General features: G+C 39.6%; 1 protein-coding gene across 20 annotated transcripts in view; it reads left to right on the top strand.

Annotated features, from left to right (window-relative positions):
- NEB (nebulin) overlaps positions 1 to 11758 on the top strand; it is a 215213-nt gene extending 203455 nt beyond the window's left edge. For 8 of the 20 annotated variants that reach the window (XM_064586520.1, XM_064586524.1, XM_064586529.1 and 5 more), the window contains 11 exons: positions 822 to 914; positions 1486 to 1578; positions 3237 to 3329; positions 3623 to 3715; positions 4052 to 4144; positions 5142 to 5249; positions 5356 to 5539; positions 5839 to 5931; positions 6783 to 6935; positions 7231 to 7337; positions 10997 to 11758. In XM_064586520.1, coding sequence (XP_064442590.1) covers positions 822 to 914; positions 1486 to 1578; positions 3237 to 3329; positions 3623 to 3715; positions 4052 to 4144; positions 5142 to 5249; positions 5356 to 5539; positions 5839 to 5931; positions 6783 to 6935; positions 7231 to 7337; positions 10997 to 11170 — 1284 coding nt within the window. In that variant the 3' untranslated portion in view covers positions 11171 to 11758. The remainder of the gene's footprint in view (positions 1 to 821; positions 915 to 1485; positions 1579 to 3236; positions 3330 to 3622; positions 3716 to 4051; positions 4145 to 5141; positions 5250 to 5355; positions 5540 to 5838; positions 5932 to 6782; positions 6936 to 7230; positions 7338 to 10996) is intronic. The other 12 variants (XM_064586535.1, XM_064586533.1, XM_064586532.1 and 9 more) reach the window with 7 other exon arrangements.
- Positions 11759 to 16024: the final 4266 nt, after the last annotated feature.

Below are 16024 nucleotides of genomic sequence, written 5' to 3'. Positions count from 1 at the left end.
ATCCATTTCCCCATTTTGGTTAAACATTAATACCATCATTTGACTTTTTTTTTTTTTAAAGTGTTCAGTATATATCCTAGCCTTTAAAAACATGACCTTCTTAGTGTGTAAGCACCCACATTTATCCTGCTTTGGCAAATTTGATCTGGATGTAAAGCTTACAAAAATGTATTTAGCAAAGATCGGACTCTTGGCTTACTTCCTGTTCTAACCTTCTCTGTCCCTACTGGTATTTGTACAGATACCGTGAAGTTTCTTTTTTTTTTTGCATCTTGTCATTGCTCTCCATTTGCTTTAAAAATAATTAATTCCACCCAATATGTTTGCCCAGACTAAAAATTAAATACTTGGACTTCTTTTGAAAGTCAACAAAAAAGGTTTGTGCACATGTATCTTTATGTATACAATGTTTATAAAAACCCAAATATCCTTATATGGTTTATTAATAACATTTCCAAATCGAAAATAACTTCCTTGGTTCTCCTTTTGTCTCTTACCCTTTTTAATTCTTTCTCTTCCTCATAACTGGGGGAGGGGGGTACTAATTGTTCCCTTTCATGGTGCACTACTGCTCAGCGCTGCAGAGGTTAATTCAAACAAAAGTAACAAAACTTTCCTATCTCAGTTTTTTGCTGCTCTTTCCTGCATTCCCTTACTTATAAGTATGTCTTTAGGCTCCTACAGGTTGGATCTAGAAGCTTCTGGTATTTCCCTTCCTCCTACCTATTCTCTTCCTCTTTGCCCTTCTTCTCCCCACTTCTCCACAAAAGGGGAAAGTGGTTGATTGCTCTTTTTGTTCTGGATGCTTTCTTATCATACAGGTGCTATACAAGGAAAACCTGGGGACAGGAATTCCAATCTCCATCACTCCTGAGATGCAGAGAGTCAAACACAATCAAGAAAACCTTAGCTCGGTATTTTGGAAAGAAAGGGAAAAAGAAGATGCCACTTAACCTCATAATTATATAATACTTAACATTTATTCTTTTTTAAAACCCACTACCCTTCCTTTGTTTCTAATATACCTCACTTAGCAAAAGGACAATACTCTTTGCATTTTTATGTTACTGCTATGGATTCAACTTTTTAAAAACATTTTAGTTAATTCTGATAGCGATTACATCTGGTATTTTAAAATATATATATTTTTAATTTGCTTGGATAACAACAAAACTGAGTTCTAACAATCTCAAACCCCCATGTGATTGTTGGGAGGCACTGTACTCCTAGAAATGACAAAATAACATGAATAACTGTCAGCAGTTCCCCAGCAGCTGAGGTCCTTGCTGCCTAGAGACTCTGCTTCCCAGCCCAACCATGGCCGCCATTAAAGTAGTTTGTGGCAGCTTGCCAACCTGTAACTCCTGGCTCCCTGGACTACTGTGTCATTTGGTAACAAGGAAGTTGAACTCACACTTAAAATCTTACAACAAATTAAATGTTACCTAACTTTTTTTTTTTTCTGGATGCTTTCTCATCACACAGGTGTTGTATAAAGAAAATATGGGCAAGGGAACCCCTATACCTGTCACTCCAGAGATGGAGAGAGTCAAACACAATCAAGAAAATATTAGCTCGGTACTTTGGCAAGAAAAGAAAAAGCTACTTCTTTAATGATTTAAAATAATACTTATTAATCCTACTTTTAAAAAACATTTTGTGAATTTTGTTGATCTCATTTATCCTTCTCTCCTAGAAGGCTACTCTTAGCTTTAACCCCGTAATAACAAGAATGCTTTAATCTATAAAGTTCTAATATCAGGAAGTAACAGATTTTCCAATAAAATGTCCTTCCGCTCCTCTGCCCCTGAACTTACTCTCTATCTGCTATCCTCAAGGTCTCTGTTTTACGTACTCCTGAAATTTGGGGGGTGGCATGATAGGTATGAGAGCTCTTTCTGGAAAATTGGGAGTTGTGATCAGTTTTTGCACCCATGACTTGAGGTTCTAATTTACCCTGTTAGATTTAGACAAAGAGACCTTGGGGGAAAAATAACCCCTGATCCTCTCCTCCAAGGACAATGACATTTCTGTTCCATTTGGTATTTATTTTAGTTTGCTTGGATAACAACAAAATCGAGTTCTAACAATCTCAAATTCCTCATGTGATTGTTTGGAGGTACTGTGCTCAGAGAAATGAAAACATTAAGATCCACTAGTTTCAGAAGATGATTTATCAATTTACTTAAAAATGAAGTGTCACTTGAACTGTTTTTGCTTTACCAACTTTAGTTTTTTGTTTTGTCTTCATCGTGGTCTCTGCTAACTTTACAGACCACTTCCTGTAAGCCTGTGCTCTGTGACATGATACATGTTTATAATTTACCAGGGGGTTGGGATTTGTATGGGGAAGATGTTAGCTCCCGTTAGGAAGAACCTGGTGGCCCTCCACATCAGCGCTGTCTGCAGCTTTCTCCAATACTAGAGAGCACTGCATCAGAATCACCCGGAGCATTTGTTAGTCAGACTGCTGGTGCTGTCCCCACAGTTTCTCATTCTGTAGGTCTGGTGCGGGGCCAGATTTGCAATTCTAGGAAGTGCTCAGGTGATGCTGACCTTGCTGTTCAGGGACCCCACTCTAAGAACCACTACTTTAACAGAATTCTTTCTCTTGAATGCCATTTCCCAAACCTCCCGTGTCCCCATGAATGACACTGAAGGGAGACACTGAGGTAATGATGCTAGTGATATAATGGCTGAAAACGTTTTTCTTTACTGATAAGTTTGGTGAACTAAAGCAGGAGGCAGAGCACAGATAATGGCAGGGGAAAAAAAGAGTAGAAGGAATCTTTGGTTTTGGGCCCACAATTTTATGGATGTGTCTATATGAGTTTAAGTGCTGCAAGACAGGCCAGTCACCTGCTGCCGTATAGGGAGCACCTCCACCTTCTTGGTGTCAGTCAAGCACATTCCCCTAAGTCCTGTTACAAGATGATCTGTCTGGTGCTTGAAATGCATAGACGTAAAATAAAGCCCTTCTCTCATCCCTTTTGGGCACCCTGCAAGTTCTGTCTTGCAGTCTGCCAGGATTTCAGGGCACAGTCCTACCCTGGAAATGTGTGTCTTGCTATAACTACACTCAACTTCGTTTGGAAACATACTCCTTTCCACCTAACCTTCTTGCCCAAATGGTCTGGCACCCTGAGCCTCATAACAAATGATCTCTTCCGTTTAATCTTTTGGTAACTGTAATTTTTTTTTCTTTTTGCCTTTTTGGATCCATTGAACCCACGTAGGTTTTGTACAAAGAAAATGTGGGGAAAGCCACCCCAACCCCTGTCACGCCAGAGATGCAGAGAGTCAAACGCAATCAAGAGAACATTAGCTCGGTATTGTCTTGAGAAACGAAAGTGCTTTTAATTTTGCAAAGTAACCCCTGCAGTTTGGCCTGCTCCTAACTCCATCCCAGGTTAAAAACAAGCAAAATGCTGGTTTTTTAGAATCCCCTGTAAATGATATACTACACTTACTATTGCCATTAACTTTTTAAGCTTTCTTCTTGAGAGCTGTTCTCACTCATGTAACAGATTAAACATGGAGTTTTCTCCCCCAAATTGCATTATGTTTAATAGTCTGAATATTGCCTCTTCATGATTTTCGGGTCCAACTTTGTATCTCACAGGTGTTATACAAAGAAAACTTGGGGAAAGCGACCCCTACACCCTTTACTCCTGAGATGGAAAGAGTCAAACGCAATCAAGAAAACTTTAGCTCGGTATTTTGGAGAGGAAAAGAGAAATTGTTACACTTTCAATAACCCTGGCAAATATGGTTATATCACTAATTTATCTCACAGTTTTCCCAAAGCTTTCGTTTATTTTTTAAAAATTCTTCTTTACCCACTTAAAAACGATAAACCAACCCCACCAGTTCAACCTGATTTAATTCTTTCTTCATCTTGTGCTTTATGTAATAACATTTTAATGGCTTTATCTTCCTGACATGTTTCTTATAGAGTGTGATACAATTGAGCCATAACACCAGCTAGATGATGGTTTTTAGAACTGGTTTTCTGCTATCTGATGTCTGGATGCTCTCTTGGCTCCTCTAGGTATTATACAAAGAGAATATGAGAAAAGCAACTCCGACACCTGTTACTCCAGAGATGGAGCGAGCTAAGCGCAACCAAGAAAACATTAGTTCGGTATTGTCTAGGATTAAACACAGGAGTAGTGCAATGACTTGGAAAATAACATTTTAACATCATATAAACACGCCTTTCTCATTCAACTGGGAAGCACACTAAAATGAAAAAACGAAATGCAACATCTTAAAAAATAACATTTTAACACCATAAAAATGTGCACCTCATTCAACTGAAAATTTACATTAACACAACTGTGCTTTTAAATTCCAAATGATCATACTAAGATATAACAATTGCCAATGTTTTCTCTTCCTTTTATTTTACTGGGCGGGCGGGCGGGGGGGGGTAGTCTTACATAACCAACTGTAACAAATTGACTTCCTAACATCCTCAATCTGCTCTCCTTTATTTTTAAGGTACTCTATGAAACAGGTAATATTCTGATATGGATGCCTTCTTTGGCTTTGATATTTTGGGTTTTTCATGTCTGGCGGACTTTGATTTCTGTATTAACATTGGTTTATGAAATCTGGGCATAAACCTATGAAAATGATCACTTGTTGAAAAGGATAGTTTGGGAGCATCTGGCTGGCTCAGAGCATGTGACTCTTGACCTCAGGGTCGTGAGCTGGAGCACCATGCTGGGTGTAGAGATTACTTAATTAATTGAACTTTAAAAAATTTAAAAGGATAGTTGTTTTGAATGTCAGAATCCCATCTAGTGCCAAATACCATCCAGTCTGCAATTCCTAGCAAATGCCAGAGACCATTTTCTTCCTATCCTCTCTGAAATTCTCTGCCTTGTCTCCTTTGAAAATGGAAGTTACATTTTCAAAGTCAAAAACATGTCCCTTTTCTCCTGATGAGAGCCCTGCCCATTAGTCCTCATGCTTATCTGTTCTGCTATTAGTCAAGGGTATCACTGGGTCCTTTCAGATGACTCAAGCTTCCCTCCCCGGCTACTTTTATCTCCCTGTGTTGGAAAAGTTTTTGAGGCTTCAGAATTAGAACAGTACCGTGACCTGTACTTAATTCATGGTCTCTCCTCTATCAGGTTCTTTATTCTGATAGCTTCCGGAAACAAATACAAGGCAAAGCTGCCTACGTCTTGGACACTCCAGAGATGAGACGGGTGCGGGAGACCCAACGCCACATCTCAACGGTGAGTCAGAAATTCTTAAGGATCAACTGGCCAGTCTGCTGGATTATGTGGAAAAGGAAATGATCACACCATCATATTTTCATAAAATCAACTCATGAAATTTCAGGTGAAATATCATGAAGACTTTGAGAAACACAAGGGTTGCTTCACACCAGTGGTGACGGACCCTATCACCGAACGAGTAAAGAAGAACACACAGGACTTCAGTGACATTAACTACCGAGGTATTCAGAGAAAAGTAGTAGAGATGGAACAAAAACGGAATGACCAGGATCAGGAGACCATTACAGGTATATGAGCCCTGGGGGGCGGGGGCAAAGGGGGTAGAAGAACAAGAGTGGCATTACCCATAGGAAGCTAAAGGATAAAGTACTTCAGCCTGTGTTTTCATCAGCTGTAAAAGCAAACTGTTCTTTCACAGCTTGCAAAGCTGGTACCTTTCCTACCTTATGCTTTGTTCTCGGAGAAGTCATGACCAGAAATAAGCTAAATTAGTGTTAGTCCTCCTGTGGTTAAGTTCATGCCTTGCTTTCCAAGTTATTAGGAGTCCTCCAGAAACATCTGTTCTGATCCTTGATCTTACTTGCAGGTTTCCGTGTCTGGCGTACTAATCCTGGCTCGGTGTTTGACTATGATCCAGCAGAAGACAACATTCAGTCACGAAGCTTACACATGATTAATGGTATGTTATAGCTAACAGCATGAAGGTCACCATTTAATGGGCTCAGGTCAATGACCTCTAGGAAACTACAGTTTTCAGTGTTCTGAGTTGTCCTTCTTGCTGACTAGTGGGACAGTATCATTTCTAGGCAAATTTAAGTCAGGGAAAGATTGTCTCACTGCCTCTGTGTAAATCTTCAGGCCCCATTTATTACCTTTGTTTCTAAAGAAGAAAAAGTAGTACATCTTTCTATTGGAGAAATAATGAAAAGGAAAAAATATAAGGAAAGGGAAGAGAATGAATGTGACCTTTGGCAACTTTCTGAAAACTCTGTCTTCAAGGAAGGCTGTTAATTCAACAAAACAAGCCACATATCTTTATGCCTTCTTTTCCTGTTAAATTGTAGTGCTTGTCCTTAAAGGATTTATACTCTAGTCTGCTGATGGAGAGAAGTAAATCAGTGGTTACACTCTGACATGTGCAGTTTTAAAGGTCTGCACACACATTGTGGGAACTCAAGTAAAGGGCATCTAAATTAATCTGGAAGTGAGGGAGGACTTTCTAGAGAAGTTGAAGGTGGAGTTTGAATGTGAATTTTTGTGAGCCGGGAAAATGGGCAGGGTGGAGGGAAGGAGTTGTGGTCCAAGACAGACTGGGATTTGAAGCCTGGCTGTTACTATTTAGCAGTTACGTGACCTTTGGTAAGGTACTTCAGCTGTCACGTGTAAATGAGGATGGCAACCGTACACACAGGGTTTCGAGGCTTTAATTCATGGGAGCCTACTGAAAACCTATGCCTAGCAATCAGCGCACTCCCACCAAGCACCGCAGAGACGGACTCATGCATGCGCCCCCCCCGCCCCGCCCCCCAGCGCAAGCACAGCGCCGGAGCCGGGAGCATTCGCGCTCGGCCAGCGCGCTGAGCGTCAGCGGCGGGGAGGACAAGTCCGAGCACTCAGAAGCCGCCGACCAGCGCCTCTCCACCTACAGCGACGGCGGAGTCGTCTTCTCGGCAACCTCCTCAGGTACAAGTGGGCTGCCCCCCAGCTTGCTGGGTTACAGGTGCAGATGCTTTGAGTTGAAAACAGCAACAACAGTAACAAAAATCTGGATCATTTCTCCTGATGAGAAGAGACTAGAAAGAATTGTGAAGAGGTGCATGAAACCAGATGTTTCATTTTCATTAATTTAATTAGAGCCTCCTTTCTTGCAAACCATTCTTAAGTTAGGGGACAAGAGAGCACTGCTCAGCTGTTTAACACAGATGAAATGAGGTCTAGTCATTTTTCTTCGTACAAACTACTTCCCCCCACCTTTTAGCTTACAAACACGCAAAGACCACGGAGCTCCCACAGCAGCGATCATCTTCAGTTGCCACGCAGCAGACAACGGTGTCCTCTATCCCATCGCACCCGTCTACTGCCGGGGTAAGCAAACGTACTCTAAGGCTATTATCATTGAATATGGATTTAGCAGGGGAATAGATATGAAAATAGATGAGGCCCAGAAATGGATCCTAAACGAATTACAGATCAACAGGGGAAAAAAAAAATCAAAACTGTAAAATACCACAGAAAAGTAGAGACTAATTTTATAATATTGGGGACAGGAAAGGCCTTCCTCAGCAAGTTCTAGAACCTAGGAACGTGAAAGACTGCATATTTGACCATAAAATTTTAAATGGTTTTATAACAAAAAGAAACATGTCAAACTGGGAGAAAATATTTGCAGCATTCATAACACAAAGATTTATATCTAAAAAACCTAACACTCAAAAATTCATTGGCAAATTATTCCCCTTCTGGTCAAAATAACAAAGACCTGGAAGCAAACGAATAGACAACTTACAGCAAGAGAAATAGAAACAGCCAGCAAAAAAGATGTCCACCATAACTGCAAACCAGGAATATGCAAATTAAAACAATAAGTATTAGAACATTATTATGGTAGTGAATTTTTTAAAAAATTAAAATGCACATACCATTTGACCTACTCCTTTCACCTTTAAAAGCTCTTTCTCTGAAATACCTGCCTAAAGACAAACATTAGGGGATTAGTGTAAGAAAAAATGGTTAACAATTAAATGTCCAGAAGTATAGAAATGGCTAATTTGTGATCTTACTAAAATACAGAATTCTCTGTAGCAGTAAAAAAAAGTATGAGATCTACATAAATCTGTATATATAAATCTATATCTAGAGCTCTATAAATCTATATTCATATGGAATTATATGGAAAAGCCCTGAAGCTATATTAAATGGAAAGAATGGGTCAGAGTATTAATCACAGTAATTGTTTCACATATGCAGGGAGGAAGGGGAAACCTATCCTCAAATACGAATATATGTATGTGTCTTTCAGAATGCTAGGAAAAAATTATGCAGGTTACATTCCAAATTACTAACCAGTGCCTGCTCCTCTGAAGGAAATTTGGGCACTTTGTTTTATTTTTGTCTACAAATTGTTAACAATTTAAAAAATTTTATTTTGCTGTTGTAAAAACATTTTTAAGTGTTCAATACATTCTTGTGCACTATAGATTCAAGCTTGTGTACAGATCTCTATAAAGATCTCCAGGACAGCAGATCTCTAGAGCTTATTCATATTGCTTAACTGAAACTTCAGGCTTATTCATTAGTAACTCCCCATTTTCCCTTTCTACCATGTTATATTTTGTTTTTGTTTTGTTTAACATGTGGAGGATAGCTTTTAGAAACTTTACTAGTATGCTCCCAAATTCCCAGGGTGAAAGATACATGCAATACCGCTTTCTCAGAAGTGAAGAAAAGGCCATATACAAAAACATTCCTTTTTCATATAGTTTTATGAATATATTATTAACATACCATTAAAGTCATCATTTGAAGTGTACAGGTCCACTGATTTTACTTCATTTAGTTATTCAACCACTACTACAATCTAATAACATTTCATCACCCTGAAAAAACCCCTTGTACTCATCAAGTCAATCCCCTTCCTGAGCTTTTCCCCTCCCCCACCATCCAATCCAAGGGATCCACTAATATGCTCTCTTTGCCTATGCAAGACATTTCATATAAATGAAATGTGGTCTTTTGTGACTGACCTCTTTTACTTAATGCTCTGAGGTTCATCTAATTGTATCATACAGCAGCACTGATTCCTTTTTATTACTAAATATTCCATTGTAGGGAAATTCCACCCTTTTTTCCTTCATTCATCAGTTGGTAGGCATTGGGGTTGTTTCCATTTTTTGGCTGCTATAAATGATACTGCTGTGAATGTGGATGTACAAGTTATTGTGCAAACCTGTTTTCATTCTTCTTGGGTATATACACAGGACCGCAATATTATAACTCTGTATTTAACGTGGGAGGAACTTGCAAAAACTCTTCCAAGTGGCTGCACCATTTTACATTCCCATCAGCAGTTTATAAAATTTCTCCACATCCTCCCCAATACCTGCTATTGTTTCTTTTTATCACCATTCTAGTGTGTCATGTGATATTTCATTGTGGCTTTCTCTGACAACTAGTAATGCCAAGTATTTTTTTCATGAGCCTATGGGCTATTTGTACATCTCCTTTGGAGAACTGAGATCCTTTGCCTCCTCTCCCACCTTTTTCCAGTACTGAACGGTAGGAGTTCCTTATATTTTCTGGATGGTAATCCCTTACCAGATATACGATTTGCAAATATTTTCTATTTTGTGAGTAGTCTTTTTATTTTCCTGGTGGTGTTTGCACATTCTCTTTTGTGCAACTTACTCCACAAATTTAAGTCATAAGAGATCTTAAAATTAGGCATTTGGGGACATATCACATAAAGGGCTAGTATCCAAAATCTTTAAAGAACTTATCAAACTCAACACCCAAAGAACAAATAATCCAATCAAGAAATGGGCAGAAGACATGAACAGACATTTCTACAAAGAAGACATCCAAATAGCCAACAGAAAAAGTGCTCAACATCACTCGGCATCAGGGAAATCCAAATCAAAACCTCAACAAGATACCACCTCACACCAGTCAGAATGGCTAAAATTAAGTCAGGAAATGACAGATGTTGGCAAGGATGCGGAGAAAAGGGGAACCCTCCTACACTGTTGGTGGGAATGCAAGCTGGTGCAGCCACCCTGGAAAACAGTATGGAGGTTCCTCAAAAAGTTGAAAATAGAGCTACCCTATGACCCAGCAATTGCACTACTGGTTATTTACCCCAAAGATAACAAATGTAGTGATCCGAAGGGGTATGTGCACCCCGATGTTTATAGCAGCAGTGTCCACAATAGCCAAACTATGGAAAGAGCCAAGATGTCCATTGACAGGTGAATGGATAAAGATGTGGTGTGTATACACACACACACAATGAAATATTACGCAGCCATCAAACTGAAATCTTGCCATTTGCAACAACGTGGATAGAACTAGAGGGTATTATGCTAAGCAAAATAAGTCAATCAATCAGAGAAAGACAATTATCATATAATCTCACTGATATGAGGAATTTGAGAAACGAGACAGAGGATCATAAGGGAAGGGAGGTAAAAATGAAACAAGATGAAACCAGAGGTAAACAAACCCTAAGAGACTCTTAATCTCAGGAAACAAACTGAGGGTTGCTGGAGTGGAGTGGAGTGGGAAGGATGGGGTGGCTGGGTGATGGACACTGGGGAGGTTATGTGCTATGGTGAGTGCTGTAAATTGTGTAAGACTGATGAATCACAGACTTGGACCTCTGAAACAAATAATACATTATATGTTAAAAAAAAAAAAGTAGGAAAGGAAAAATGAAAGGGGGGAATCGGAGGGGGAGACAAACCACACGAGATTACGGACCCTGAGAAACAAACTGAGGGTTCTAGAGGGGAGGGGGTGGGGGGATGGGTTAGCCTGGTGATGGGTATTAAAGAGGGCACGTTCTGCATGGAGTACTGGGTGTTATACGCAAACAATGAATCATGGAACACTACATCAAAAACTAATGATGTAATGTATGGTGACTAACATATAATAAAATTTAAAAAGGCATTTGGGTTGATTGTTGCAAATCTAATACATACTATTTTTTTTTTTTTTTTTTTACCTTTTTTCATCTTCACAAATAGAAAATCTTCCGTGCCATGTACGACTATCTGGCTGCTGATGCAGATGAGGTGTCCTTCAGAGATGGAGATGCTATTGTTAACGTCCAAGCGATTGATGAAGGTTGGATGTACGGCACTGTGCAGAGGACAGGCAGGACCGGCATGCTGCCGGCTAACTACGTGGAGGCTATTTAATAAGCATGTCAGAGTATCGCACCTGTTTGCAGGACCTGCACATCCTGCAGTCAGTATTTCAGTTCAGACTCTCCACTATTACCTAAGTCCTCAAGCTGCCTAATGGTTTTTCTGTGTCAGTATGATTAATAGCTGTACCATCCCTTAATTTGTTTCTATATGAACCTCAGTAATTCTCCAGTAAAACGTATGTTAATCATATTTACTACATTATTTTCTGGATTTGGACATAAAACTTAAGAGACAACATTAAACCCATAGGTTCATTATTTTTAAAATTGTCATTATTAAATTTTCCATAGTGTTTTAAAGGAAGTTTAATTATGGAATAGACATTTTAAAAGTTTATGCAGTGTTATTGCTGTATCAACCCAGAGTCTTTCTCCATTACGAAAATGTTGTTTAACATTTTTTTAAAACAAGGATTCTGAACATGTTAAACACATTAAAGAAAAAGGGCAGAAATACTCACCTTTTCCTGGCTTACTGAATGCTGATGCTTTTAATTGTTCCAGTTCTGAAGTTATAAAGGTGATAGTCAATATAAATGGTGCATAAGCTAGTAATAAAGTCTAATTCTGCAATAAACACCACTGATGTAATGACTGTTATTTATTTTTAATAGTTTTTTTTTTTTTTTTTAAAGATTTTATTTATTTGAGAGAGAGAATGAGAGCACATGAGAGGGGGGAGGGTCAGAGGGAGAAGCAGACTCCCTGCTCAGCAGGGAGCCCGATGCAGGACTTGATCCCTGGGCGCCAGGATCATGACCTGAGCCGAAGGCAGTTGCTTAACCAACTGAGCCACCCAGGCGCCCCTTATTTTTAATAGTTTTATGATCGACAAATTTCAGTAAAGCAAATCCATTACTTTAGACTTCTTCACTACAAAAAATTCTGAAAATGTACCATTAAAAATGCACAAGCGTAGGCTTTCTCAGAACTAAACTGTGTTCAGCAAGTTTCCCTTATGGCTCAGCTGATGTTTTAGAAACAACTGTGGGATCAGCAGTGGACAGCTGGGAAATGGATGACACTGCATGCTCCATCCCTACTATTTCCTACAGACCTGCCCCCTCCAATATGCCCTTGGCCAGAGCCCATCCAAAGTGGTGTCACAGGCCTGGCAGTGTGCAAGCAGCCCTGACAGGGGCCAGCACTCCTCCACAGTGACTCCTGCCAAGGAGAGTGGAAGACAACCACACACACCAGCCCAACTGCAGCTCCAGCAGTGGGCTGGGGGCAGACATCAGGCCTGACGGTAGACCCCACCTACCAATGAAAGCTTCTCAGAGGACAACACAGGAAAAGCAACAGGCAGTTCCATAATCACTGTCATCTCTAGCAAACACCTGGTCTGACTCACCTCAAGCCCAAGGTGGCCCCAGACCGGCCCACTAACACCATGGGGACAAAACCCTGTCCACAAGTGGCAAAGAGAGCCATTGCAGATGACTGGATTGAAGGCAAACATGACTCAACCACAAAGTAGGGTGCATGTAACACACATAGGAGACAGCCCTGAAGAGTCAGGTTGAACAGGGCATATTGTGCGGTAGGACACCCCAGGACCTGTTCTTCATATGGCCACTACTTGCAAGAGCAGAAGAAGTAGCTGACTTTCCTAACACACTGAAATAGACACAGACTTAGATAAAATGAAGAGTCAGAGGACTATGACGCAAATGAAAGACCAGGACAAATCACAGCCAAGAGACCTAAAAAAAAAACCAAAAAAAAAAACCCAAAAAAAAACAGAGCTAAGTAATGTCTGATAGAGAATTTAAAGAAATAGTCATAAAAGATACTCACTGGACTTGAGAAAAGGCCTGACCTTGATTAAGTATTTAACAAAGAGAAACATGACCCTATGGTCAAGAACAGAGATAAACTCAGTAATTGAAATTAAAAATATAATGGAATAAAAAATATATAATGGAATAAATAGTAGACTAGAGGAAGGAGAACAGAGGAATGGAAAGCAATCAAGCTGAATAGGAGGAAAAAATAATTAAAAAAATGAAAATAGACTAAGGAGACTAGGTGACACCTTAAGTATAATATTCGCATTACAGAGATCTCAGGAGGAGGAGAGAAAAGGGGGCAGGAAATTTATTTGAAGAAGTAACAGCTGAAAACTTCCCAAATCTAAGAAAGGAAACAAATTTCAGATCCAGGAGCCACAAGGAAGTCCCCCCAAAAACCCAAGGAACTCCATACCAAGACACACAATAATTAAGATTGCAAAAGTACTGAGAGAGAGTTTTAGAAGCAGCAAAAGAGTTACATACAAGGGCACCCGGGTGGCTCAGTCCATTAAGCGTCTGCCTTTGGCTCAGGTCATGAGACCTGAGTCGGGCTCCTTGCTTAGAGGGGAGTCTGCTGCTCCTTCTGCACCCGCCACCCCCCGACCCCCCACCCTGCTCATGTTCTGTCTCTGTCTCTCAAATAATCTTAAAAAAAGTCTTCTCAAACTATTCAAAAAAAAAGAGGAAAAAAAATTCCAAATTCACTCTATGAGGACAGCATTATCCTGATATCAAAACCAGATAAAGACACTACAAAAAAAGAGAACTACAGGTCACTATCTCTGATGAGTATAGATGCAAAAATCCTCAACAAAGTATTAGCAAATTGAATCCAACAATATATATAAAAAAAATCATTCACCACGATCAAGTGGGATTTATTCGTGGGATACAGGGTGGTTCAATATTCACAAATCAGTCAACATGACATATTACATCAACAAGAGAAAAGGATAAAAACCACATGATCATCTCAACAGATGCAGAAAAAGGATCTGACAAAGCACAACATCCATTCATGATAAAAATCCTCAACAAAGTAGGTTTAGAGGAAACATATCTCAACATACTAAGGGCTGTATCTGAAAAACCCACAGCGTACATCATACTCAATGGTGAAAAACTGACAGCTTTCCCCCTATGGTCAGGAACAAGACAAAGATGTTCACTCCAACCACCTTCACTATGTTGAATAATATTGGAAGTCCAGTAATCAGAGAAGAAAAAGAAATAAAAGGCATCCAAATTGGTAAGGAAGAACTAAAACTTTCACTATTTGTAGATGACATGATCTATACATAGAAACCCTAAAGACTCCACCAAAATACTAGAACTGATACATGAATTCACAGTAAGGTCACAGGATACAAAATCAATATACAGAAATCCATTGCATTTCTACACACTAACAATGAAGCAGCACAAAGAGAAATGAAAGATACAATCCCATTTACAATTGCACCAAATAATAAGACACCTAGGAATAAACTTCACCAAGGAGATAGAAGACCTGTTACCCAAAAAGTGTAAAATACTGATGAAAGAAACTGAAGGTGACACAAATCCAAAGAGATTTCATGCACATGGATTGGAAGAACAAATACTGTTAAAAAGTCCTTACTATCCAAAGCAATCTACAGATTTTTTCTTTTTAAATATTTTATTTATTTATTTGACAGAGAGAGACACAGCGAGAGAAGGAACACAAGCAGGGGGAGTGGCAGAGGGAAAAGCAGGCTTCCCGCTGAGCAGGGAGCCGGAGGCGGGGCTCGATCCCAGGACCCTGGGATCATGACCCGAGCTGAAGGCAGATGCTTAACGACTGAGCCACCCAGGCGCCCCAGCAATCTACAGATTTAATGCAACCCCTACCAAAATCCCAACAGCATTTTTCACACAAGTAGAATAATCTTAAAATTTGAATGGAACTATAGAAGACCCCAAATAGCCAAAGCATTTTTTTTTTTTTTTTTTGCAGAGAAAATGGTCAACACCTTTGTATTTGTGTATCTTGGGAAGAGGAGAGTTATTTAGACTTCATGGAAGCAGAAGGGAGTCTGGGGAGGAGAAGGAATGCGTTGAAAAGCACAGTTTGGGAGGTATATGCTAAGGGGTCTGAACATCTGGACCATTTGGCTGCTAATACCCAACCACACTGAGAACTACACGTCCCCAGCCCTATCAGGCAGTATGGAGAGAAGCTGCCATGATCTTTCCAGATTCTTCCTTCCTAATTCTTCCCAATGGCTGAGCCACTGGATCACCTTCCTGGAATATTTGGATTTGGGACGGAGAGAATCCATTCATCTTTAGTGGCTGAGGCTCATTAAGCAAAACAGGAAACAAACTCAAAACAGTACGGTACTGGCACAAAACCAGACACATAGATCAATGGAGCAGGACAGAAAGCCCAGAAACAAACCCATGATTATACAGTCAATTAATCTTTGACAAAAGAGGCAAGACTATGCAATGAGAAAAAGTCTTTTCAACAGACAATGTATGGAAAACTAGACGTTACATACAGAGGAATAAAAGTGGACTTTCTTACACCATACACAAAAATAACCCCAAAATGGATTAAGGACCTAAATGTGAGACCTGAAACCGTAACAATCCTCGAAGAAGAGTGCACACACAGTATCTCTGACACTGAATGTAGCAACTTTTCTCCACAGCAGCATTTCTCTAGATCTGTCTCCTGAGGCAAGGAAACAAAAGCAAAAATAAACTATTGGGACTACATAAAAATAAAAAGCTTCCACACCGCAAAGGAAACAATCAACAAAAGACAATCTACGGAATAGAAGATATTTGCAAATGACGGATCTTATAAAGGGTTCGTATCCAAAATATATAAAGGACTTATATAATTCAACACCAGAAAAACAATCTAAATAAAAATGGGCAGAAGACATGAACAGATATTTCTCCAAAGACATCCAGATGGCCAACAGACACATGAGAAAATGCTCAACATCACAGATCATTAGGAAATGCAAATCAAAAATACAATGAAATATCACCTCACACCGCACGCCTTTCAG

Source organism: Mirounga angustirostris, unplaced genomic scaffold, assembly GCF_029215605.1.
Source record: "Mirounga angustirostris isolate CCGP_5_RB_7025 unplaced genomic scaffold, mMirAng1.0.hap1 SCAF_3, whole genome shotgun sequence".
NCBI classification, from domain to species: domain Eukaryota; kingdom Metazoa; phylum Chordata; class Mammalia; order Carnivora; family Phocidae; genus Mirounga; species Mirounga angustirostris.
This window is presented reverse-complemented; position numbering and strand designations above follow the sequence as displayed.